This window comes from Sander vitreus, chromosome 15 (assembly GCF_031162955.1).
Source record: "Sander vitreus isolate 19-12246 chromosome 15, sanVit1, whole genome shotgun sequence".
NCBI lineage: Eukaryota > Metazoa > Chordata > Actinopteri > Perciformes > Percidae > Sander > Sander vitreus.
Window position 1 is genome coordinate 4,035,234 of NC_135869.1, and position 27,459 is coordinate 4,062,692.

A 27,459-nucleotide genomic window follows, 5' to 3' on the forward strand; every position below is an offset into this window, starting at 1 on the left:
AGAGGGACTGCTGTGTGTGTGTGTGTGTGTGTGTGTGTGTGTGTGTGTGTGTGTGTGTGTGTGTGTGTGTGTGTGTGTGTGTGTGTGTGTGTGTGTGTGTGAAGAACAAATGAGTGTGTGTGAGGGGACTCGAAGCGAAACACGTTCCTTTATATCACATTGAAGCTAAGTAGCCTGAGCCTCACCTGTGACACACAGACCCAGGTCTACACACACAAAGGCCCTCCGACATTCATTCAACGACAATTATTATGGCCATCGGAGTCTGTGACGTTTGTCTGTGTGGTTTCTCTCTCTGTCTCTCCGTCTCTCATACTTGCATACTCACACAGAATACTCTACAAAACCAGTGGGTGGCACCAGAGGACCAGGGTGCCCCAGTAAGCAACAGGGTGCAGCTTGTTTCCTTAATGTGATGTTATTCCTGTTCGGAGACAATGTTGGTTCAGGGCATTATTTATTTTCCAGAGAGGAAGTAGACATGCTACGTGTAACAAAACAAATTATAATGAAACAAATAATAATTAGATAAGAAATGAAAGAAACTGCATTCATAATCTGCGCATCATACACATCACAATACCTTAGACTACAAAAGTGGATTGTGCAAAGGTCCTGTAGTGCAACTCCGGCAGCCGTGATGTGTGTGCTATACATAATACAGTGCAGGTATAGGTCACTAGTGTTCTGCTGTAACCCAGTGACCTCACTAGAGTTATGGCGTCACTAGTGTTCTGCTGTAACCCAGTGACATCGCTAGAGTTATGGCGTCACTAGTGTTCTGCTGTAACCCAGTGACATCGCTAGAGTTATGGCGTCACTAGTGTTCTGCTGTAACCCAGTGACATCGCTAGAGTTATGGCGTCACTAGTGTTCTGCTGTAACCCAGTGACCTCACTAGAGTTATGGCGTCACTAGTGTTCTGCTGTAACCCAGTGACCTCACTAGAGTTATGGCGGCACTAGTGTTCTGCTGTAACCCAGTGACATCACTAGAGTTATGGCGTCACTAGTGTTCTGCTGTAACCCAGTGACCTCGCTAGAGTTATGGCGTCACTAGTGTTCTGCTGTAACCCAGTGACCTCACTAGAGTTATGGCGTCACTAGTGTTCTGCTGCAACCCAGTGACCTCACTAGAGTTATGGCGTCACTAGTGTTCTGCTGCAACCCAGTGACCTCACTAGAGTTATGGCGTCACTAGTGTTCTGCTGTAACCCAGTGACCTCACTAGAGTTATGGCGTCACTAGTGTTCTGCTGTAACCCAGTGACCTCACTAGAGTTATGGCGTCACTAGTGTTCTGCTGCAACCCAGTGACCTCACTAGAGTTATGGCGTCACTAGTGTTCTGCTGCAACCCAGTGACCTCACTAGAGTTATGGCGTCACTAGTGTTCTGCTGTAACCCAGTGACCTCACTCAGAGTTATGGCGTCACTAGTGTTCTGCTGTAACCCAGTGACCTCACTAGAGTTATGGCGTCACTAGTGTTCTGCTGTAACCCAGTGACCTCACTAGAGTTATGGCGTCACTAGTGTTCTGCTGTAACCCAGTGACATCACTAGAGTTATGGCGTCACTAGTGTTCTGCTGTAACCCAGTGACCTCACTAGAGTTATGGCGTCACTAGTGTTCTGCTGTAACCCAGTGACATCACTAGAGTTATGGCGTCACTAGTGTTCTGCTGTAACTCAGTGACATCACTAGAGTTATGGCGTCACTAGTGTTCTGCTGTAACTCAGTGACATCACTAGAGTTATGGCGTCACTAGTGTTCTGCTGTAACCCAGTGACATCACTAGAGTTATGGCGTCACTAGTGTTCTGCTGTAACCCAGTGACCTCACTAGAGTTATGGCGTCACTAGTGTTCTGCTGTAACCCAGTGACATCACTAGAGTTATGGCGTCACTAGTGTTCTGCTGTAACCCAGTGACATCACTGAAGTCACTTGCGTTTCTCATGCTTCCATCAAGACAGATGTAACAGAGCATCTTTATTATCAATAACTAACAAACAAATGAACCATCAAACTGTTGACAGTATTTAATAATATCCATAAGGGCTGAAGTTAGCCTGCTCTATCCATAATGTTGTCTATTGTGGCGTTCATTTTGGACCCTCACCCAACCCTCTCCTTGATTTCATGTTGTTTATCCGTCCGTGTCTCCACGTACCTACGTAGTACGTAACCACGGCGTAGATTTAACGCAGAAGCATAACTCGCGCTGTACACTAACTGCTGCTTTGCATCGCAGTTATTGCTGGGACAGAGTCTTTATTTATGACATTGAACCTAGCTTTTTTTTCAGGCTAGCCAGATTCATTCAAAAAGCAAAAACAACATGTACAGTACAAGTTGGACGGACTGAAAGATCCCAGTGTTTGGTTATGACCTTATCATCTGAAACCAAAAGCTTTTACCGACTACAAAAACTTATTGTACTCAACAAAAGAATGCCACTCATTCATTAAGCTCATTTCTTCCTCTACCATTTCCTCGGACAATGGCAAAACAACAATAGACACTGAGCAGGAAACACATTTTTTTGTGGAAAACCATTCTGTATAAACAGCAGCACTCACACCGTCTTTAGAAACCTTTCCCTAATAACTGCCCATGTAGGAGTAAAAAAAAAAGAGTTGAGCTAAGCTTTTCCTTCTCACATGGTACAACATAACCCAGTTTGGCTGCTTAGCTTTCATACTTGGACACGCGAGACAGATGTTGGATTTAGGCTCGTATTTCAAACCGTTTGTTTCACTTTTAACACTGCAAGAAAAAATAGGCTTTTAGGACTGGGGACTAACCGATGTGATTGGTGAATGTTATGGCTGGGAGAATAGGCTTTTTGTTCCAATTGGATTCTTTCACGATACATGGCTACATGGATTGGATTTGTATTGCGATTCAATAGTATTGGGTATTGCGATTTTCTTTTCCTTCTTTAACAAAAACCAAATTTGAATCATGTCCTTCTAGAGACAATATATCTCTTATAGAGACATTTCTAAAAGCGAATTGTTGACTAAAAAGAATGCCCGTCACATTTCATTTCATTTTTGAAGAAGTACGTAACATGTATTTTCTGCTCCTTGCTCTGTTTTGCTGGGAACAGATTTTGATGTAGTCGCTGTCAGCGGTACCGTATTAAAGGTCCAGTGTAACGTGTTTAGTTGTTCATTATCAAAATCTATGCTGCCCGTTTACAAACGTGTCCTTTTTCATGAATATTTACCTCCACCGTCAATTCCAAGTATTCCTTTTGGCTTTGAAATTTTACATTTGCATTCGCATGAACTGGGGTAGACGCTCCATATTCATGCTCCATCTTGAACTACGTTAGCCGGTAAGGGACATACAGGACATACTGCTGATAAACTCACAGGGTGCTGCTAATGCTGCTAATGGGTATCGTAGCTTCCCGGCCCCGGCGAGTTTGAAGAAGGAAACATGGAGGACCACACGTATTCAAAATCCAAATTTCAGGATCAGGAGTCTTAAATATTGAAAAGATCAAGAGAGCGTCTTTTTGAAGCGTGAAGGCTACCGTAGCTGTGATACGTACTTTGAACTGAGTGGCGCGAGAGAGTTGATTGCGATATATGATCTCAACGCTAGATGGGAGAAATTCCCACACATTGGGCCTTTAAATAGGAACTATTAAGGTGAAACATTGGTAAAATAAAAAAAATAAACAAATATCAATTCTAGTGGAAAGAAGCGAGTTTAAAATCGTCGTAAAACAATCGCGATACGTACTATTTTCTATTTTTTCCCCCCACCTCTAGAGAATGTAATGCGATCTCAGACAACTACTTTGGTTGGGGGGTGCTGACGTGTAAACTACCCCATATCCAGGAAAACGCTGCTAACAATTTAGCCTCCACACAGTATGAAAATACTACAAATTGGATGTGCTATCATGAGCAGGCTTTTTTTTTTTAAAACATAACATGCAACCCTACCAAGAATGAAATGTTGTGTGGCCTTGGAAGTACCGCTGGGTTAGGTCAGTACTGTAGTTACAAAATGCTAGTTAGCTGCTAGCTAACTATCAGAAATGCATGTTGGTGCAGGTAAACACACCAGTCCCTTCCTTTCAACTTTGCTCTTTTGTTTTGTTTTGTTTTAAGAAAGGTCAAAAAAATATTAGCAACTATCACCATTTCAACATGGGGACGAATTCCGAAAGCCTGACGGACCTGCCGTGTCTAGTTGCGGTTGCTAAATCATGATTGGACAATTGCTGTTTGGGGGAGGGGTTTAGTGAACAGCCCATTTGTATACAGTACGTGTGAGAAAGGCAGAAAAAAAGAAACGGATGAATAGCAAGTGCTAAAAAAAAATTCTTTTTTCTCTTTCACAGGAACCCCGACATTGAGAAGAACGCCCGATACGTCTGTCTGCCTGTCCATTGCATTTCCTTTTGACACATGGCCGACTCCGAGGACCCACTTTAACACACACACACACACACACACACACGGATACACACGGTGGAAGGATCGGGGAGGGAAGTCCAGGTTCAACCTTCATGAATTCATCACACACCTCAGGTAAGACACAAAGAGCTGCTGCGGTCAATGCTGGTGTAACTGGAGTGAGACAGGTGCCTTCGTGGCGTATATACTGGGTAGACAAATGAAACATTGTCTGACTGGTCGGTAGGTGTTGCTTTTAGTGGTGGTGGTAGCTTTTGGGTGACTGGCTTGGGACTGGACAGCGCTAGTTTGAATGCCTGGGCTGTCAAATGTGTTACTTTCTTCTGTTTTGTCTGTTTTTTTTATGTTTGTTATTCTATATAACAGGGTTTCCGCGGGGTCTTAAAAAGTCTAACATTTCGAAATAAAAATGTTAGGCCTTTGAAGTATTGTGTTCTGGTCTCAAAATCATTTTCAACAGGTCTTAGTTTTCATAGTTTTCTACATCCTCTAGTCCAAATGTAATTTGCTGCATTACTGACTACAGATGACACATGCAACTTATTTCGCAGCCAATCTAGTCACCAGTCCTATAATGCCAGTGCAGAGATATCGGGGAATTGTTTCAGACAGTGTTTCTGGACTCGACTGATGTCGTGATATAGGTCTGAAATTTCATTCATAATGGCCTCAAAACGGTCTTTTAAAAAGTCTTAAATTGAAATGAGTGAAACCTGTAGAAACCCTGATATAAGCATATAAATGACCTGTGTTGGCTGTTAGGTGTATATACTGTGCACAATACCAATACAGGAAACCATTTGAAGGAATGCTACCCTACACTCTGTACTTACCGTGTCAGAGTTTTGACCTCCCAGTTGAATCCATATGAGCAATGCAAGCTTTAACATTTTTTTTCCCTCTGGGTTGGATTACTCAGTTGTGTGGTTTGCTGTTGCACTTGTCAGCTCAGCCAATTATATTGTGGGGAACATTATTGAGCCAGCAGCTCAGTTAACTGACCGGGGGTAAATAGTCTGAGTAGGACTGCAATATTTGAAGCTTTTATGGCAGCACTTTCCAGCTGATGCATGGCTCCCCCTAACTGAAGTCAATATCAGTCATATCATCATCAGACTGTATGTTGCTTCTCTTTGCTGCCCTCCAGTGACAAGTGGATACTTGTGTGTGTGTGTGTGTGTGTGTGTGTGTGTGTGTGTGTGTGTGTGTGTATAATATGGTTGAATATTATTTATGTCTGTGGCAACCAAACCTTTTCATGTGAGAAGCTCTGAACTAGGGTTGAGTACCGTTCACATTTGAATCTTTCAGTGCTTTGGAAACTGTGCTCATGCAGGTCCTGCAAAATATGATGGGTACAGTAGCTTGGAAAACAGTGATATGGGGCACTGGATTTTATGATTTTACTGTTTATCAGACCACAAAGACAATAATTAGCTAGCTAGAGCACCCAGCAGCCCAGAGCTTTTAATATGCGCCGGCTGCCAGCCAAACAACCCAGCTACTTATTTAACTATTATAGTCGCTATGAGGCTCCGAAAAGTCCCCTATTCTAGTGAGGAAGTCGCCAAGTTGGCAGTGCTGTGCGTGTAGCTGTGACAATAGTCGGTTACTGTCTGTGCTGCGTTACGCTCGACTTGAACCATCACGCGGCGCATGTGTATAAATTTGACTGGCACAGAGTTGGCTATATCTGACTGACCGGTCATGGCCGATCAAGCTGAAAATCTTCAGTGGGTGCATCTCTAATGCCAACAACGATGATGCTAGCATGCTGATGCTAAGCGGGTAAAATGTTTACCATGGTCACAAGCTTAGTTCAGCATTTTAGCATGCTGTTTAGCACTTAAAACAAAATACAGCTGCTGCTAATGGGAATGTCATTATTTTTGCATACTGGTCAGGTTTTCCCCCAGTTTATTGCAAGCTCGGCGGCCCACCTATTTTTAAGACATTTTTTAAACTCCAGTTAGCCTACAGAGGGGCGGCTCGGTTGAAACCTTAGACCTGGTCATATTTTCAGATCTCCAGTTAGTTTTTAGCACTGACTTAATGTAGGGCCCTACGGAATCTGTCTTATAGCTTTTTAAAATTGTGAGTTTTGCAATTCCTTCGATTATCCTTATGCCAAACCCTTGGTGGCGCTAGAGAAAAAGTCAGGGGATCAAAGTCACAAGGATTCATCCTCTGGGGACCAGAGTACAACATTCTAGCACACATCAAAAATGTTATAGTCCTTGCGTTCTTCTTAACCCTCAGTCATAGAGTAAAAGAACAGAGCATGACAGTTCTTACATACATAAACATGGTTTGACATGAACAAATAATTGTTTAGGATGGCTCTCTCATAGAACACAATGCCAATAACCATTGAGCAGCAGCACTGAGCCACGGATGTGTCTTGTGCACTGACTGAGTGCTGTCTGATTGAAGTCTATCATACATAGGGTTGGTGGATCCATTTAAAATCCATAAACTGCTGTAAGATGTTCTCGGACCATATGCAGACATTGTTCCATACTGTTTTCCAACATATAATGCGCATAGTATTATTTATTTTATTAGTGTGTGTGTGTGTGTGTGTGTGTGTGTGTGTGTGTGTGTGGGGACAATCAATGAATGGCAGATTCATTCATTGGTTAGTTGGTATTTCTTGGCACCTTTGTCTCAGACTGGTTGACTGACTATAATTAGGTTGTCATGGATACAGTTATAGTAACACACACACACACACACACACACACACACACACACACACACACACATATATATATATACACACACACACACACACACACACACACACACACACACACACACACACAGACAGCAGTGTGACTCCAGGGGTTGATGCGCCTCAAATAGAAATGCAGAGATGAGTCATCTGCTGAGCTACTGCTACTGCAGTGTACACACACACACACACACACACACACACACACACACACACACACACACACACACACACACTTTAGCAGATGTGTTTAGTATGTGAGACCATTAAGATGCGAGACGTGTTGCCTGGTCAGGCGCGTCTCTCCCTGTCTCTCTTGCTGCCATAGTGATTTGAGAGGATGCTGTAAGATAACAGAACAAGTCTTTAGTACTGGATGATAGAAAAGCAACGCAGCAGCCCAGGTTAGTGTAAAACAGTGCAAGACATTACAAATTAGTTTTCACTATTTACATGTTCTCCTCTCTCTATGCATTAAGTCTCTTGTTGTGAGTCACAATGAGGCAACCCTTAATCTTTAAAGAACACACAGAGCCGATTACACTGAAGGTAAAGGACGAGGAGGAGGTGGGATGAAGGTGATGATAAAATGATTCTAAGAAATCTTATCATTCCTGGATAGAAAGGAAACTGTCATCACAACAGCAACTACAGAATGCAGAGTTATAATCATCTGCCATGTTGAAATTATTAGTATCGTTCTGAGCCGATCTACTGGATCTGTACCAGGGCCATTCAAAAAAAATGAGGTATTAGCTTTGGTTGCATGAAGGCTGATTCGTTGTGATCCTTTTTCTTTTGTGTAATGCATGCACTCTCCAGCAGCCAGTGACATCCCATTACACTCCTTTTAAAACACTGGAACCTATTCCTTAAAACACTGCTTCACTTAGGACTGAGCTGCTGAATGGAACAAACAAATACTATAAATAGCAGCAAGCAGTTTCAATTAATAATATCCACACTGGAAGCCAAGTGAGAGAAGTCAGCAGTGCAGCTTTTGGTTATACAGTTCCATTTCTGTGATTCTCCATGACATTTCTCACATGTATCACTGTACACAAGTGTAAAAACACATTGTGATTTTACTGGGGGTTAGGTATTAGACTGTTACTTGACCAAGTGCAGTTTTTTCAGGGAGTCTTTTCGTTTTTCATTATTATATTTATTTTAACCCAAGATATAGCAGGCTAATTAGTGATCTTTAGAGGTGATAGCAGGTGGGTTGTTGTTACCTTCGGACAGCCAAGATAGCTGTCTCCCACCCTGTTGCCAGTCTGTATGCTAAGCTAACCGGTTGTTTTGTCTATAAATGGTTTCTTTTAGGGATCGACCGATACTGTTTTTTCAAGGCCGATACCGATTATTAGTGGTTAATAAAAAAAACGATAACCGATATTTGGAACCGATACGCATATACGGTGAAAATAAAAGTCTTTAAGTCAGAATTAAGATTTTGGAATGTTACAAAATCCAACACTAAACTTTGTTTAAATGCTTTAAGCAATTATTTAATAAATTAGAAACTTTCAACATAATACCCAGTAGAAGAGAGTCAGAGTTGTGGGGGGGGGGGGCATTAAGTCAGAGGGACAGACACAGAGCTGTAGCCGAGCCAAAGTAGAACACTTTTTAATTCATTAACTTTATCAGAAAATTGTCAGGCAAATAAAACGGCGATACAGATAATCTGCAAACTGCCCAAAAACAGACCGTATCTATCTATCCCTAGTTTATTTGTTGAATTCAAATTAGATTAGTCATTTGTACCAATATATAGGGCTGGGTATAGAACCTCAATACTTTTTGTCCCATGAGCTGACACTGAAGTATAGCCCGACCAATACTGATTTTCTCAGGCTATTCCGATATTGATATTTGGAAGTTTAAAAAAAATCTGATAATATGAGATATTCCCTTTTTTTTTTTAAACACAAAACATTCCTTGAATCTGTCTCGAGATTTCACCCTCTGATGTTTGTTTTCTTTCCTGGTTGTGCCAGAGTGGCATGAAACGTCACCAACACACCCACTCACTTGTGAATTCTCACCCTTTGGGCTGGATCGGTAATTACACAGAGTTTGTTCCAGGGAGCTGGCAGAGTAAAGACCGTTTGATGTCCGATCCAACTAATTAGGACTTTCGCTTTCTCACGTACAGCTCCGCTGGATAATGTCTAAATAATTTCAAGTTTGCAGTGCATTGTGTGAAAGAGGCTTTAGTTTAGCATGTTAGAATGCTAACATTTGCTGATTGGCAGTAAACACAAAGAACAGCTGAGGCCGATGTTATGGAATGTTATTGGTTTTCCAGGTATTTGGTCATAAACCAAGGTTTTGAAATAAAACATTTGACTTGATGATGATGCTAGATCACTGACCAAAGAATCGACGACGAAGTCAGGATTCATCCACTGGGGACCATCAATGTGTGGGCAAAATGTAGTGCCAATCCATGGGTAGATGTTGGCATATTTCACTGGATGAGTAAACACATTGATCTCCTGGTGGCACTAGATTACAAAATTGACTTAATCACCAAATCCATTCAAGAGTTGTTGAGATATTTCAGTCCTGACCAATGTGGTGGACCGACTAGCAGACGGACATTGCCACCCCTAGTGTCACAACGCTAGCGTTGCCAGTGGTGGAAGACTACTGCGTTCTATTTGTACTCAGAAGTCAAATTTCCGTCGGAAACACGCCCCCTGACCTCGGATTTCTGAGCTTGGAACTCGGACAACTTTTGAGCACCCTGAGCTCAAAATCCAACATGGCTGCCCCGTGCATCAACAGCTGTGAAAGCTGTAATAGCATACAGTTTATTAGCACGTCTGTCTTATTTGTGTCTCATTAAATCAGTCGTACACAAATAGTGCTGTCCGTTTTCTATCAGTGGACATGTTGTTACGCTGTTTGTATGCACAAAAATCGGCGTAATGCGTTATTATCAACTGGTATTGCTAACAATGGCTAACCTGGCTAGAGCTAATGAAAACAATGAAAAGCCGACTTGGAAATGGAACGCATTCAACTCGGGTGTGACGTCATTCGCAGCTCCGGCTTCCGAGTTCCGAGGTAAATGGAACGCACTAGCAGAACTCTATTAGGTTGTTTTCACACCTACAGCGGGGAGAACAAGTATTTGATACACTGCCGATTTTGCAGGTTTTCCCACTTTCAAAGCATGTAGAAGTCTGTCATTTTTATCATAGGTACTCTTCTAGGTACCCAAGACGTCATAAATGTGGTGTTGCTCTATTATTTCTGAGACCAGAAGTGTCTGCGAGTTTGGGATATTCTGACCAACAAACAAGCGACCGTCTTGACCGTGTGACGTGTGTTTACAGTGTTTGCAGGTTTGATAAAGTGCAGCGTGAACGCAAACCCAACCAAATGAACCAATCGCTCCGAGTCCACCGAACTATAGGTGTGAAAGCTCCCTAAGTAGCAGTACCACACTGTAAAAATACTCTGATAGAAGTAAAAGTCCTGTGTTGAAAATTCTACTTGAGTAAAAGTACTAGAGAATTACCAGCAAAATGTACTTAAAGAATCATATATATATATATATATATATATATATATATATATATATATATATATATATAGCCTTTAAAACCAGGAAAGGACACCACTTATGCCTTATTACGATATTACGATATCCAAAATCTAAGACAATATCTAGTCTCATATCAGGATATCGATATAATATCGATATATTGCCCAGCTCTACTAGTAACTACAGCTGTAAAACAAATGTAGTACATTCCTACTGAAATGTAGTGGAGTGGAAGTACAAGTTGTCATAAAACGGTAAAAATAAGTAAAGTGGTAAGTAACTTAAGTGGTGTACTTGGAGTAAATGTACCCAGTTACTTTCCACCACTGAGTGTGTGGCAAATACAAAGTGGAACAGCGGCATGGCTTGCTGCATCTGGTGGCACATACAGTAGCACGCGGACGGGACGGGCTGCAGGAGCGAGAGCAGCCGTGGCCGCCGCGGTTCAGCCGTGGGCGCTCTCCGCCTACGCAAATTGAAAAAGCATCAAGGCAAATTCAGCGGGAGGGAGAGGTCACAGTCCCGCCCACGCTGTTTGATTGACAGGTGATCTCTGGGCAGTGCAGCGCGGGAACATGACAGCGCTGAACGCCTCCCCCTCCACCCCCTCCACCCCACCCCAGAGCTGTAGGCTGACTGCTCTCTCTCTCTCTCTCTCTCTCTCTCTCTCTCTCTCTCTCTCTCTCTCTCTCTGTCTATTTTTATCTCCAGCTCCTCCTCCCTAGCAGGCTATTTTCAGCTATAGTCCCTCCATCAACCCCCCATCTCCTGTGTAAATGTAAATGCTTCTCTTCTCGTCTCTTCTCTTCTCTTCATTTTAAATTCAATTTAAATTTGCTTAATTGGCATGAACCAACAAAACATGTTGTTGCCAAAGCAGTTTACAGAAAATTCATATACATATCACATATTAAATACATACAGTAGGTGTCACTGATCCCTATTCAACACACCGTATTACAAAACCTCTTTTTTCTCTTCTCTTTCAATTTCTCTTCTAGGGTGTAAATCACACGTTTTCTCACAATACGATATTATATTGATTCTTTAACGGCACAATATTTACTGCTGTCACAAAAAAAATAATGAAATAAATAACATGGCGTTTGGAATTTGGAGCAGTTTGGACAGAGTTGGAAATTGAATATCAATACACAGTGAATAAAACTAAACGGCCGCAGTATAAAGGTTGTTTAAAAAAAAAGAAAAAAGAAGCAATACCACAGGTCAAGCAGTCGGTCCGGAACGGGCACTGCACTAGTGCAGCAAAAAAATAAAAAATAAAATAAAAAGGAATGAATGAAGGTGAATGGCGGGATGGATGTTTAAGGAGTGTTTATTTCTCCTCTTGCGTGTTGTGAGGCTTACTGAAATGAAAAAAAAAGAGCTGTTGTTGACTTTCTCTTCATCCGTCTAAGTTCCTTTCCACACAGTGATCTACTTTCAGTCTCTCTCTCTCTCTCTCTCTCTCGTTCATTCAGCAGCTCAAAGAGCGTCACAGACACACTGCCGTGTACACACACACACACACACACCAAATCACACACACACACATACACACACAGCAGTGACTCTCAGACAAACAGTGAATATTAGCCGACTGACCAGCAGCTGTTTCCGCTCGCCGTACAAAGCTTGACTCTGCGGCAGCCCGCTTCCTTTTTTCCCCCCGTGTGTTTTCAAACAAAAAGGGATAAGCGGGACAACGTGCGATCTCTCGCTGCTCATTTTCTTTTCTTTCTTTTTTTCTGCGAGGGTTCTAACTCGCCGCTCGTCTTCTCCACTTCAGCCTTCTTCCCTCTACTCACATTTCCTCATTTCTTTTTATTACACAGTGTTCCCTCTCTCTCTCTCTCTCTCTCTTCCTTCCATTTCCCTCTCTCTGTCATTCTCTCAGCGCTTGGTTCTAATTTTGGAAGCATGGAACCTCGGGGAGCGCTCTCCCAAAGCTATTTACGTCCTCGCCTCTCCTCCCCCTCCTCCCCCCCCTCCCCCTCCTCCTCTCCTCTCCCTCTCCCTCTCGTCGGCCGGGAGGAGAACAGCATGAAGATCCTTTGATGCAACCGAGCAGGGGAATTCTGCTTCTCCTCGTCTCTCTGTATTTCTTTTGTTGTTAGCTGCGGGAAAAGTGGCGAAGAGGCTGCAGCAACTGATCCCTCCCATCACTCCTCAGCTTTATGGAAATGCACAGGTTTTACAGGCTACACACAGCATCGGGGATTTCATCGATTGCCTCCTGGTCGGGGTTTTGCTCGTTCAGTTTGGTTGGCAAAGACTCCGAGAGGGGTTCAGTGCACCAGAGGAAACAAACTTTTTTTTGTTCTCTTTTTTTCTTTCATCTGCAACATACCAGCCGCTGTCACTGTTTTCAGGATCCGGCAAAGTTCTCTGCATGGATCAGGAGTCCAGGTGATGTAGACAAGACCCAACTGACCGGGGAAAGTCACATTTCAGCTCATTGCAAAGACTGAATTAAAGCTGTGAATCTTTCCCTTTTTTTTTTTCCCGATTTGGATTCCTTCCTCCAGCCCGAGCAAAAAGGCAAAGCTTTCTGGAACCTGCAGCTGAGGCTACACCATTAGAGAAAGAGAAAAAAAAAAAAAAAAAACGAGGATTTTTGTCCTAGGTGTCAGTGACTGGCCACCACTGCACAGACTGAACAGCCAGACAGCGGAGGCTCTGGGAACACTGAAAGCAAGAGGCTACCTGCAGCCAAACAAATAAATAAATCAAACTGAGGCCGCAGCCTGAACAGGATATCTATCACAATAAAAGCACAGAGGAGGCTTTTCTGCGTTCTCTTTTGGAATTTTTAATGGAATTCACGGTATTTTCACTCTCCAAATCAGTTTAATAATATCATTATTACAACGGAAGCTCAGAAAACAATTTTTGAAGTTTTCTATTTTGAAGTAACCGATCAATTCATTTCAATCCCAGAATGAGTAATCTGTGATTTAAAAAAATATTTTTGAAAGAATCTTTCAATGCTTGTGTCCCCCAGTCCCTTGGCAACTTGAATCCTAAACGGAGCCATGCCGATATCTCGGAAGAAGAACTGACTCTGTGTTTTATTCTGTGACAACGAAAGAGGGCTGCCTCTTGTCTTGGCATGCTTTTGCATCCCACGGTGTCAGGATTGTGCACCATGCTGCAGACCATCTACGAGACGGAGTCCTGTTTCTCCTCCGCCAGCACAGACAGCCACCAACAGCCTCTGGAGCTCCTGAGTGGCGACAGGGGCTCCAGCAGCACTGCCATGCCCACCGCCGGTGAGTCATCTCTGGGAAAAGGGGAGGGGCTGGTGGAGGTTTGATGGTGGATCAGACTAAAAGGTTTGGATCCAAATGTTAAAAGGGTTATTTATAATGTCTGTTAATTACTTTGTAGTGTTTTTTTTGTTGTTGTTGTAAGGAAGGCTGATAACACTTTATAATAACGGTACATGAATTATCATGACTTCATGCATGAAAAAGCACAAATTCATTCATGCAGTACTTCATAAACTATCAGCAATGTACAAGGATTAATAGTATCTCATACATGACCTAATGCAGGAACAATACGTTAATTAATGCATCAATTAAGGTATTTCAATCATCATGATTTCTGATTCATTAATATACCGGAAGGCTTTTGTCACCTTTTCCATATTATGTTTTGGTGTATCGCAGAAGCTGTTAGTGTATGTGAATGGTTATAGAATAGCAGTGGTGGAAGAAGTATTCAGATCCTTTACTTAAATGAAAGTACTAATACCTCACCTTGAAAAATACTCTTGAAACAAGTAAAAGTCCTTCATTGAAAATGTTACGTGAGTAAAAGTATGCAAGTGTCATCAGGAAAATGTGCCTAAAGTATTAAAAGTGAAAGAACCCAATGCAGAAAAACTCCTCCCATTTTAGAAACTGGAAACGATCCAGACAGTTGTGTGTTTTAATGGTCTAATCATTTCAGCTGGACTTGTAGGCCGTTATATCGTTGGCTAGTTTCATTTCTAATTTAAATGACTAGTGCAGAGCCCGTTGAAAACGTGCCTGTTTGGAACGGGCTGATTGCTTGGCCTGTGGTATTGCTGCTTGTAGAATCCATCAAAACCAAATTGTAACCCAAAATTACTTACAGAAGGACCCCAAACCACTTGACTTGCAACTCCCCTGTATAGCCTACTACTGACTTACTGATTTACCTGACGGAGAACGTTTCAGATTCAGAATGTAATCACAAAATATCACAATGACAATGTGGAGTAATCAGACATTAGCCTCATGGACTCATTGCAGTGTGCTACCCACCTATCTGCGTTCATCAACCACCAGAACCTGTGGGTGGGTGGGTGGGTGTTTGGTAGTGTATCGTGTGGGTGGGTGCGAGAGGGGGAGGGAGAGAGGGAGGGAGGCCGAGCGAGAGGGAGAGAGAGAGAGAGAGAGAGAGGTTATTAGTTAGCAGTATACTTAAATAACCCGACCCAGGGTGAGTCTGATGAAAACTGATGTGTCTGCCCGATTCACCTCTGAGATTTTCTCGCATTGCACAGCGCTGTGGAGGAATAATCTCCGAGATTACGTTATGTTCTGCCTCTAGTTAGAAGTGGTGAATGTAGGCTACAGCTCACAGCAACTTAATACTTCCCACCAAACACGGACAACGATGTGACTCAAAAACAGTGTCTGGTAGCCTGCCTATAAGTGGCATCATGCCCTGTCTGCCACTTGTTGTCTGTAGCTGGTTGTGCTTTGCATGTGTGGGATTCTGAAACGTCCTTAAATTCAGGAACTGTCGTTTGTTTATACAAAGTCAAAGACAGTCCAAAGTAGTGCTACTTTGCACATTTTTGTGGGTCTGAGGTGTGTTTCACATTTTAGCTGCCAAAGTGCTCACTCAGTGTGCAGTGCGAGGGGGGGAGTGGCCAGCGGCTAGAGCAGCAAAAGCCAACGTGTGCTCCTTTTACTGATATATATTTACTGATTGATATATTTAGGTGTTTAGGTCAGAGGTTTTCAAACTGTGGGAGACATGAAGCATCGATACGGCGTGAAGTGAACGGGACAGGTGCACGCCGCTGTTCCAAACACAGCGGGGAAGTTAGGTATTGCAGTCTGAGCTGCTTCTCAACACGGTCAGCAGTCTGAGCTGCAGAAGAAGCTGTGACACACGGCTCATGAAGGCAATCAAGCTTCTTTTAAAAAAAAAAAAAAGAGGAGTAGAGTTGTCCTCGGGTCAAATTTGACCTGTTATCAAAGTTTACATATCAGAAATATGGCTTTCTTTTCAACCAAATTTCCCAAAAATAACATGGATGGTTCCATACGCTATTTGATGATCACTACTTTAACTGGTCTACCCGGTTGAAAATCTGTGATCATCCATAAACATATGTATCTCTGGATGCGCCGACTTATTGGCACTTTAGCTTATTCACTGTATCCCCTCAGAGTTAGATAAGTCCATACATACCCTTCTCATCTCCGTGCGTGTCGTAACTCTGTCTGACGCAGCCACCGCTAGCCTAGCTTAGCACAGATCCTGGAGGTAACCGGCTCCATCTAGCCTCCGCCCAAGTAGCAGTGCTTCGCCGTCTGAGAATATAGTTCCCAGTATGTATACGGTTAGAAGATGGCTGTGTCTCATGTGACCTTGTTATTTGTACACGCTGTGACTATACAAATCACAACATATAAATAGGAACATGTTGGCGTTATTTTGTCACTTATTGGGAGCAGTAGGCTAGATGGAGCCGGTTACCTCCAGGATCTGTGCTAAGCTAGGCTAGCGGTGGCTGCGTCAGACAGAGTTACGACACACACGGAGATGAGAAGGGTATGTATGGACTTATCTAACTCTGAGGGATACGGTGAATAAGCTAAAGTCCCAATAAGTCGACTATTAGTCAAGATAATTCCTAATTTCTGCTTATTTTACTCAAAAATGAGGCATCATTTCATGTTAATGAGGTTTATTCACCATCAATTCCATAAAGAAGTGTAAAACTAGTGGCAATAAGTTATGACGTTGGCTAAAAAGATGTAACACAGAATTAGGTGATCGTTTAGAGGCTTTATGAACAGGCAAACCAAACCAAAGGGAGAAAAACAAGTGCATGGTCGACGGGAAGACAATATGAGGGGTTAAAACCCCTGAGCACCCAACCGCTGCATTTAGCTTCAAACCTCGTACTGCTTCTGAGTCATACCGCTTTTCAAATCTTTACACAAATATGATACACATATTTTTAAATTCAGTGTAACTTGCACTTTCCAAGGATACCATTATCTCTGATGTCTATTGCAAAAGAAACCGTCTCTAAATCTTCTTAATGATCTTTAATTATACGTATTATTGTGTGTTAATCTGTGTCTTCTACTTTTCCTTGTATCCCTCGCTGCTCAAACAGTGTGAAGTCCCCCATTGTGGGATTAATAAAGGATTTTGAATCTTGAATCTTAAATAATCACAGGAAAAAAAGGTGCACTTTTATAACTCCAGAACTTGCCTGAGAATCATCAAGTTTTCCTCAGAATCAAAGTAAACCAGTGATAGATGTCTATACACCCATGGGTACATTGCAAACAGGAACTGCTAGTAGCTAATTTGGCGTATTTTTTTTTTTACCAAGATGTAAACAAACATAGGCTTAAAAAAAAAAAACAGGGCTCAAGTTGTAGCCCACAGCTAACTAAGTGAATCCAAGACAACATAATACTTCCTGTTTACATCCCCCAAAGCCCCTAAATTAAAGGAAGTTGCTGTGGTCCCAAAGCTCAAAGCATGATTATGCCCCAAACAGAAGTACGACAAAGAATAATAGCAACAAAATTCATTCTTATGAACCCTTCTCATTATAGTTTGACATTACTAAGGCTCAGAATATGCCATCGACATGGTTCTTATATTGCTGGAACACTAGTCTATAACAATGACGTTTCATTTCCGGGATTGCTCCGTTGCTGCTAGGCCTGTCACGATAACACATTTTGCTGGACGATAAATTGTCCCAGAAATGATTGCGATAAACGATAATATTGTCGTTCCGAGACCATTTTCATCTAATATAATGATAATGGCATAATAATGCAGGTACACCTTTTCAAAGATCAATACACTTTTATTTCTAAAGAATATTTAACACTGGAACTGGAAGACATTTTAAATATCCACAATATGTCTTTGATCTCCTTCAGTATGTCGTCTTTCGCGCTGTTGTACAGTTGTGGAATTGCCGTTTGTGACACGTTTGTTCTCCCAGGCGATTCATAGCCTACTGGCTGTCAAACGTTTGCAGCATTCCTCGAGTGTTTGTGCGATAGACTACAGACTCTGTACTACATTTAACACTATTACATTTAAATAATATATAATTAATAAATGAAATCTATCTATATAGCTATCTGCCACATGGCGAGTAAACGTTTGTACCAAAATAGTTCTGTTTTTCACTCTTCATTTTGAATGAAGATCAATCAATCTGAGTTTTCTGTTGCACGACTAAAACTACTATTGAACGTACACACGTTCCACCAAAACAAGCTCCTTCCCGAGGCTATTTAGCAGAGGAACCGTGGCTCCGTCCGGCGCTTAGCACCGCCCAAGACGATTGTGATTGGTTTAAAGAAATGCCAATAATCCAGAGCACGTTTTTCTCCCACCCCCGGAATGCTGTGTGGACTAGCCTGACCCTCCTCCGCAGCGCTGCGGAGGAGGGTCTGGCAATGCGAGACTACTGGAACACTGAGCCGCTCAATATATCCATTCATATACAGATATGTGTTGAAAACCTGCGGACATATAATCAAAACAACTTGACATAGGTGTTGATGCAGTAACAAGGCATATGAGTGACTCAGTCTTGAAGCTAAGCACAGATCCATGAAGCGCTATGTCTCCTCTTCACTTTGTTAGGAAAGGGGCAAGAATGCCACAGGGGCTGCTTCATAAATCACACTCTCTCGTGATTTCCTGCAAAGTTCCATCCACTGCTCATTCATTCGTTCATGGTGTATGGATAATCTTCATTTGGGAACTTGTTTGAGACTTTAAAAGAACATGTTTTCAACACAGAGCCGTGAGTGTTAAGTGCAACTCCCAGGACACTACCTTTATCTTCATTTTTAATATATGTTTAGTATATATTGTGTATATATGTATATATTTTTTTAGTTTATTTTGAACATAAATAAGAACGTGCATTTCAGCACATCCTCAGCAAATGATTTCAACATGATTGCCAATGATTCAAATAAGGACTCCCATGTCCTACCCCCTTAATCTACTTTTGCACTTACATCCAAACAATTTAATTCCTCACTTATTTATATACGTGTACATACACATACATGCATATATACATACTTACACACATATATACCCATGCATACATACATGCATATACACTGTTTTTTTCCCCTCTGTGACAAAAAGTGGAATCACATTACATATGTGATTTATCTAATGCTAAACACACATTTAGAGGGTGAGCAAAGAAATGCAGTGCCTTTCTGCTGTACCGTTGTGAGGTGCCCCGCTGTGGGATTAATAAAGCATTTTGAATGTTGAAGCTTTGAGTCTGCTGAACAATGTGGCTGCCAAAGTGAGGTGAGCCTGGTTTGGACTGTGGCCTGATGCCACCTCTTGCCAGCAGGTTGTTAAGCAACAAACTGGACGTACATTCACACTAATCTTCTTTTTGGCTGCATTTAAGGTGTTGGCTCACTGGCTAACCCAGGTCAATGTATAGCCTATGTTTTTGTTTGTTCAGACTTAATAGGCTCACAGACACTTGGATATTGATGTTGGAGGGCAGTGTGCCCTCGGCTATAACTTGTGTTGTTCTCAGATTAGCCTTTTTGTTTGCTCTTTAAGCCCAGTTCAGACCAAAGATGTGGTCGACGAGACAAATTGATTCTTGCAACTTCTTGCAACGAGCCGGTCTGCAGCGTTCTAAAACCTGCCAGCTCACACCAATGCGACGAGACAGTGTATCATCTCCATGTCAACGCCTCGTTGTACATTCGTTCTAACTTCCGACTTTTAGGCTTTTTTGTAGCTGGATATATCATTTTTTTTTTTTTTGTCTAAATATGAATGTGGATAACGTTAGTGCTAGTGAGAAGAATGCTACAGTTACATTTCTAGTCATGAATCGGCATGAATTTCTCTGATTCGCAGCTTTGTTCTAATACCGCTGGGCTCTCTCTCTCTCTTCAGTCACTCTCTATCTCGCTTGACCAAATAATGTTATCATGCTTTCAGGCGGTCTTTGAGGCTCCATCTAAAACACTGCCATTTCAACCAGCTGTTTATAACATAAAAATAAAATGGACTATGGATCATTTTATTTCTGTTGGCTTCTCTATTGGCTGTTGAAACAGGTGACGTCTCTTACGTTCTAAAACCAGCCTCTGCGACTTGACCAGCTGAGTCGTAGCAAAACCATCAGCTGGTTTGAGTCGAGCTGAGACCGGCCGGTTCATACCGCTGCAACATTTCTCTGCGACTTTCAAAAACGGTTTCGTCCCGTCGCAAATCTTTGGTCTCAACTGGGCTTTAGTTATATCGGTCACATTCATAGTTCTGTTCCATTTTACCTCAGAACTCGGAAGCCGGAGCTGGGAATGACGACACAACCGAGTTGAATGCGTGCCATTTACAAGTCTGATTTTTCATTGTTTTCATTAGCTCTAGCCAGGTTAGCCATTGTTAGCAATACCAGTTGATAACAACGCAATATGCTGTTTTTGTGCATACAAACAGCGTAACAACATGTCCACAGATAGAAGTTGGACAGGACTGCGTGTACGACTGATTTAGTGAGACACAAATAAGACAGAAGTGCTAATAAACTGTATGTTACTGCAGCTTTCACAACTGTTGATGCACGGAGCAGCCATGTTGGATTTTTAGCTCAGGGTACTCCGGGTTTGTCCGAGTTCCGAGCTATGAAATCCAAGGTCCGGGAGCGGGTTTCTGACTTTGACCTCGTAAAAATCCGACTTCTGAGTACAAATGGATCGCGCTAGTATGCCGTAAAACCTGTTATGCATTTAATGTGACGCTGATGTGATCCTTTGCATTGATTCTATTGCTAACAAAAAAAATGGCCGAACTACATAGCTAGCAACTACGAATCTGTGAGCAAAAATATTCAAACCAGCAAACAGATTTATTTCCCATCCAAAAAATTCCCATCTCTAAACCCTTTATTACCTGCTGTATGTTTACTATTAGCAAACAGTCGCCTTCATTTGGAGTTCTGCGTCTGTCCAAGGCAACAAATGTCACTTTAGCTCTGTTTTGGCCTCCACTAACTCTGGAGATAGAGAAAGATCTGGCTCTTAAGCTGCTAAATGCTCCACTGTGCTCACCAGCTAGTCTCTAACTTTGTCCGTCTGCTGTTTGCTGCTTGGCCGGGAGCTTCTAATTGGTTTATCAAAGCTTACGGGCTGCAGACCAAAACAATGAGCTGAAAAGATGCCCGTACTGCAGAGTTGGTGAGTTTTCTTTTTTTGTTTGTTTTTTTGGGTTCATCCTAGGGCTGCTCGATGATGGGAAAAAAAACAGTGAAAATCTTGAACTGTGACATTTCAGAATCCAAATCAGAAATCCAAATCCGAAAGGAGCTTATTGCCACAGTACGTGGAATTTGGGTTGGTGATTGGTGCATACATACACAAACAAACATATTTAACATTAATAAGGAATAAACAATAAATACATGTATAGTGTATATATAATATAGTAATTACTATATACAAAATTCCCCCTTAATACTTTTTTCCATTCAGAACACAAAACAAAATAAGAGTTGAAATGTGCAAAATAATCGTTTTTCTTTTTTTGTGATCGTTATGAGTCAAAATCGTAATCGCGATTAAAATTTCAATTAATTGCACAGCCCTAGGTCATCCCTGAGGGACCTCCTTCACATTACACACAGTCAATGGACCCATTGGTAATGTAAAAATACTGATAAGTGCAGCGTAAAACAAATGTATACATACTGTCTAAAAGACGTTGAGCCTGGTGTAACACAACAGACAGCATCCGCTACAGTCTGCCAGCCCATAATACTACTGACCCACCCTCAGTTTCTATGGCAACGCTACACATGTGACTTCTCTCTCTCCAAGCTTCTAATTTGTCTAAAGTACACACAACCATTACACTATTTTTACCTCACTCTCTTGCTCTGTCTTTTCTTTCTCCCTCTCTGTCTCTCTCTCTCTCTCGTGGCTTTTTTTAGTGTTTTGCAGGGCTGATGTCATAGTGCCTATTTTCTCTTAGCAGTGTAGAACGAACAAGACAGGGAGAGCGAGAGAGAGAAGAGAAAAGATGAATATTGGTTTCCAGAAATACCTCCCAGCCACCGCAGCAGCAGCAGCAGAAACGGATAATTAGATAGACAGACAGTGAAAAGTCAACTCCAATGGACCTCTCTCTACCTTCTTTGTGTCTTAATGAACTATGCATTTTTCATAATCAGAACTTAGTGTAGCATCTATGTTCATCTATGACAGCTAGCTAGTATCTGTCCAATCTGAGTTTTCTGTCACCCGACTAAAACTACTTTTGAACGTACACGTTCCACCAAAACAAGTTCCTTTTTGAGGCTGTTTTGCAGAGGCACCGTTGCTCTGTCCAGCGCATATCGCCGCCCAAGACGATTGTGATTGGTTTAAAGAAATGCCAATAAACCAGATCACGTTTTTCTCCCATCCCGGAATGCTGTGTGGACTAGCCAGACCCTCCACTGCAGCGCTTTGGAGGAAGGTCTGGCAATGCGAGACTATTGCTCCAGTGTTTTTACGCTACACCTTTCAGAGATCATCTATCAAGCTCAGGTGTTTGTACATGGACTGCTTTCCTTTGTCTGTTCATGCTAACTATTTACTTATTCTTGTGTTTATTCCAAACTAACTGGACACATAAGTGTGTAAAACAGAAAACCGCATTTATTATCTGAATATAGGCTGGATCATAGTTATTTTTAAGCTGGCACATGTAGCATTCCTGTCAAAGGCGCGCGTTGTAAATTCCCAGTTGTTGGATTGTAGTACATAATTGGTGCATTCCATTGGTCCATTAAGAAAAAGTCTTCACCTCGCCACTGAAGGATTCTCAAGTAACTGAAACTGTACATCAGAGCTGCAACGAGTAGTCAATCGATTAGTCTTTTGTTGAATCAGCAAATATTTTTGATGATCGACTAATCGTCTTTTAAGCAAAAATGCCACTCCATCTCTGCAGATCAGCCTTCACTTTAATTTTCAGGGCAGTAAAGTTTTGTTCCTGCAATGAACAAATAAACCTGGTGATATTAACACCCAATACACAATAACAAAACACAATAATTGCTGATATCACAAAGTCTGCACCGATACCATCTTGATTCAATTCAATTTAGGGGCATGCGACCGATACGAGGCGATACATAAGCCCATTTAACACAATCAGTTACATTTATATACATTTAAAAAAAAAAATATATATATATGATTTCACAATTTCATCACTAAGCTCTTCCAGACATTTAAATTAAAAACAATAAACAGAATATATATAAAGTGGGATTTGCAAAGTAAAGGCACATCTTAAAGATAACGAAATGTATCGATATTTTCATTTTTTATCGTTAATATTGAATTCAATTTAATTAAATTGTATTTATAGTATCAAATCATAACGTGTTATCTCAAGACACTTTACAGATAAAGTAGGTCTAGACCACACTCTATAATTAACAAAGACCCGAGGAAAAACTTCCTTTTAGACAGAAACCTCGGACAGACCCAGGCTCTTGGTAGGCGGTGTCTGATGGTGCCGGTTGGGGGTGTGATGAACAGTGGCAATAATAGTCACAATAAAGATAATGGATATATATATATATATATATATATATATATATATATATATATATATATATATATATATATTAGGGGTTTGCAAAAAAATCAATTTGAATCGCGATTCAAGCTCTACCGATTCAAAATCGATTCATAGAATTCCAAAAATCGATGTTTAAAAAAAATATATATATTATATATATATCTATATATATATATATATATATATATATATATATATTATATATATATCATATATATATATATATCTATATATATATATATCTATATATATCTGTATATATATATATATCTATATAGATATATATATAGTATATATATATATATATATATATATATATATATATATAGATATATATATATATATATAGATATATATAGATATATGTATATATATATATATAGATATATATAGATATATATATATATTGGATTGTTGAGGATTGAATCAATATATCGATCCTGATCGATGTATCGTTACACCCCTATTGGGTACCGGGTTAGACATGTAAAAAGGCAGATCATCAGCATTTACGGAAATGCTCTATACCCCGTCTCTTAAACCCAGTGAACAAGGTACAAGTCTTAAGTGCTATAGACAAGGGTTTGATAGTGTGAAAAGGGCAGGGGAAAGGGGCCATCCCTGGCAAGACTAGAGGGAGGAACAGTCCTTCGTTGAGACTTGCCGCTCTGCAGGCTTTTTGCTAGCTGCAGGAGTCTCCGTAAGGTTTATAGGCTTTTCCAAAACCTGATGTTCACCCATTGAGATCTTTGGGATAGTCAAGTCTAAGATGAAATTGGACATTTCAGAGGTGTCGTCTGGACCCTCAGATGTATATAATTAGGGAGTAGAATGATCTGAAAGCACCATTATTTCTCTTTGGCTCCATTGTAAGGGTGTCCAAGCTGTTGTGAATTGGTTGAATTAATCGTGACACAGTTCTGCTCTTCAACAAAAAAAATAATAACAATGGCAGAGAGAAACCCATTAACTAAACATGCTTGCTGTCTGGGAGTTCCGGGTGAACTCATCATGGAAGACGGTAACATACGCTGGCTGTGTGTTGATGGCAGGCTTCAGAGCAGCCGGCTGTGGGTCCAGAAGATGTTTTCTCCAGATTACATGTAAATCACGCTCTCCTCGCTCTCTCCACTTAAACCCCTCCAATCCACACCAAAACAGTAACAGAAAGTTGAGAGTAAAAAAAAAAAAAACTGAAAAAAGAGTGACACCCACCGCCGCCCACCCCCTCAAATGTTTTCCGAGACAATATTTCTCATGTCAGAGATAGGGCATTCCTATTGGCTGTTCTTCAAATGAAAATGCCGTGCGCAAGATGGAGCGATGATGTTGCTAATAGTTTAGCCATATTCTAACAGTAGCCAAAGGCTCAAGTCTGCAGCTAATTCAAGTTCAGGTTTACAGTATGTAGCTAGCTATAGCCTCGAATTACAATATGTCATCTCAAAATACTTTACAGGCCTACAAGTTTGCAACGAAAACAGGCAGCAAAACATTATTACGCTTCATACAGTAAGCGTGTGCTTTTCTAGTGGGAGGGGCTTAGGACAGAGAGAGGAGAGCTGCAGGTCTGTATTTTCAAATTCTGTCTTTTTTTTTTTGTCGCCTTTCCAGAAAACTGCCTGCCGCAGCTTTAAGGAGTGCCTTTAAGAGCGCCACAGGGAATCAACCTAGATCTGACCAGTGCAAACATAGACCCTGAATCTGTGCCTTATTCATAATCCGTACATAATAAATTTCAGCCAACTATGTGAAAAGGCTTCACGGTTGTAAGTTCTGCGCGTGTGATGCATACAGAGTCATATTAGCGCCAAGGTATAATCACCAGTCTGTGTTCATTTCTACCAGAATTCACTGGCTGAACAAACTGGATGCACAGTCCGTCTTTCATTCTTTTTACTGCATCCATCCTGGTGCTTGACTTACTGAGCTGTAGTCAGTTAGAAACTGACATGATTGACTGAAATGTTGCCTCTTTGTCAGACTGTGTGTGTGTGTGTGTGTGTGTGTGTGTGTGTGTGTGTGTGTGTGTGTGTGTGTGTGTGTGTGTGTGTTTACCAGACTATAAATGTCTTCAGTTTGACGTCAGACGCTGGCTGCTGTGGAATGCTGCTCTCTTGCCAAACGGACTGTTACACACACACACACACACACACACACACACACACACACACACACACACACAGGGACAGTGTGTGTGTTGTAGTGGAGGGGGAGACACGTGCGTCACAGTGAAACACCAGAATATTTGTTTAGGAAATTTAGATCTGAGTGGCCACACACACACACACACACACACACACACACACACACACAGATTTATCCCCAGCTTTCAGTTTTGGCTTCTTTTAACTGCTTTTTCCTAAAACGAACAGTGTCTGAGCTAGCTGAACGCCAAACCGTATTGATTTAATACATATGTAATCATTTATACTTTCAAAATGCTTTAAACTGCAACTGTGGTTACTTTTCAAAAACACGCAGACAACGCTCGCTGCAGCTGCAGGCTTGCTGCAAAAACCGGCATGTGTGAGAATACTTGCCGCCCTCTGCCGCATGTCATTCCCCCCTCTCTCTCCCCTTTCATGTCTCCAGCTGTCCTGTCAAATAAAGGCCTAAAATGCCCAAAAAATAATCATCAAATAATAAAAGAAAGAAAATACTTGCCGGTTATTCGCACACTTGCTCCCAAATACATTTTACAGTTCGCGCACATCTATTTTTACTCGCAGATGCGAGTGAAAGGCTGGCACTGTCGAGCCGTGCAGTACAGCCTTCTCTTTCTGTGAGGTCAAAGGTCAGATGTCAAGGCTGTGACTAAAGACGGCGAAGATTTGGAATGATGAAATCTTTCCTGTCACAATCCTGCCGAGCAGGGCTAATAAGCTTAGTCTAACTGTGGATGTTGGTGTTTGATTGGCTTAGCGCCCTCGTGGGACGCCCAAGCAGAAAGGGAGTGCCAAAGAACCGGAGGTGACCATTCAGAACGCCTTTGCGCAGAGACGTTATAGGTCACACTACACCGTAGATAATTCCTAATTCAATTTCCTCCTTGGTTCCCACTCACACCCACATTTCCCCCTCGTCCGTCACTAAAAACTATACATTTAATACATTCCTGTTTAAGTTTATTGATCACAATAACTGTCTAATTTACATGACTTTCATTTAATATTTAGTTGTCATATTTTGAAATTTGGTGTTATGATATATGCGTTATATACCATGCAACTAGGGCTGAACGATTTGGGGAAAAAAATGTAATTGCTATTTTTTTTTTATATAAAGTTCAATAGCCTCTGTGTAACAGATAGACCATGTCATGGAGCATTATGACATGAGACACCTTCCAAACTGCTCTACATTCTTATGCAGTGATGAGAACATAGATATGTCCTGCCAGCAATCGGGGTTTTTCTTTCGTGGAATAAGCGTGGAACATTGAACAGTCAAACACAGAACATTTATCACAAAAGCTAAAGTTATAATAATGAAATAAAAAACATCAGTACTTTCCTGTAAACTGAAATGTCTGATGTGCCTCAGTTCAACAGCAGCATCTACATATTGCACCTTCTACCGTCATGTTAAATAAAGGAATAAAGTGGCCATGTTGGCTCAGTTGGTAGAGCAGGCGCACATATACATAGAGGTTTATGCCTCGACGCAGAGGTCCAGGGTTCCAGTCCGACCTGTGATTTCCTAACTGCCTGTTCCTCTAGTGTTTGTTTGTCGTTTACGACCCCTGTGTTGTCTCCCGAGACCGGGCTTTTTCACAGTGTATTCAGTGTGGGGGGGGGGGGGCAGGCAGGCAGCTAGCGGATCAAGGAGAGATGCCTACGAT

The 27,459-nt window shown here is 41.5% G+C and overlaps 1 protein-coding gene across 4 annotated transcripts in view; it reads left to right on the plus strand.

Moving 5' to 3' along the window:
• Nucleotides 1–27,459, plus strand: part of hdac5 (histone deacetylase 5) — a 72,752-nt gene that overhangs the window by 10,147 nt on the left and 35,146 nt on the right. For 3 of the 4 annotated variants that reach the window (XM_078269264.1, XM_078269265.1, XM_078269267.1), the window contains exons 2-3: nucleotides 4,362–4,551; nucleotides 13,738–14,005. In XM_078269264.1, coding sequence (XP_078125390.1) covers nucleotides 13,846–14,005 — 160 coding nt within the window. In that variant the 5' untranslated portion in view covers nucleotides 4,362–4,551; nucleotides 13,738–13,845. The remainder of the gene's footprint in view (nucleotides 1–4,361; nucleotides 4,552–13,737; nucleotides 14,006–27,459) is intronic. The other variant, XM_078269266.1, reaches the window with a different exon arrangement.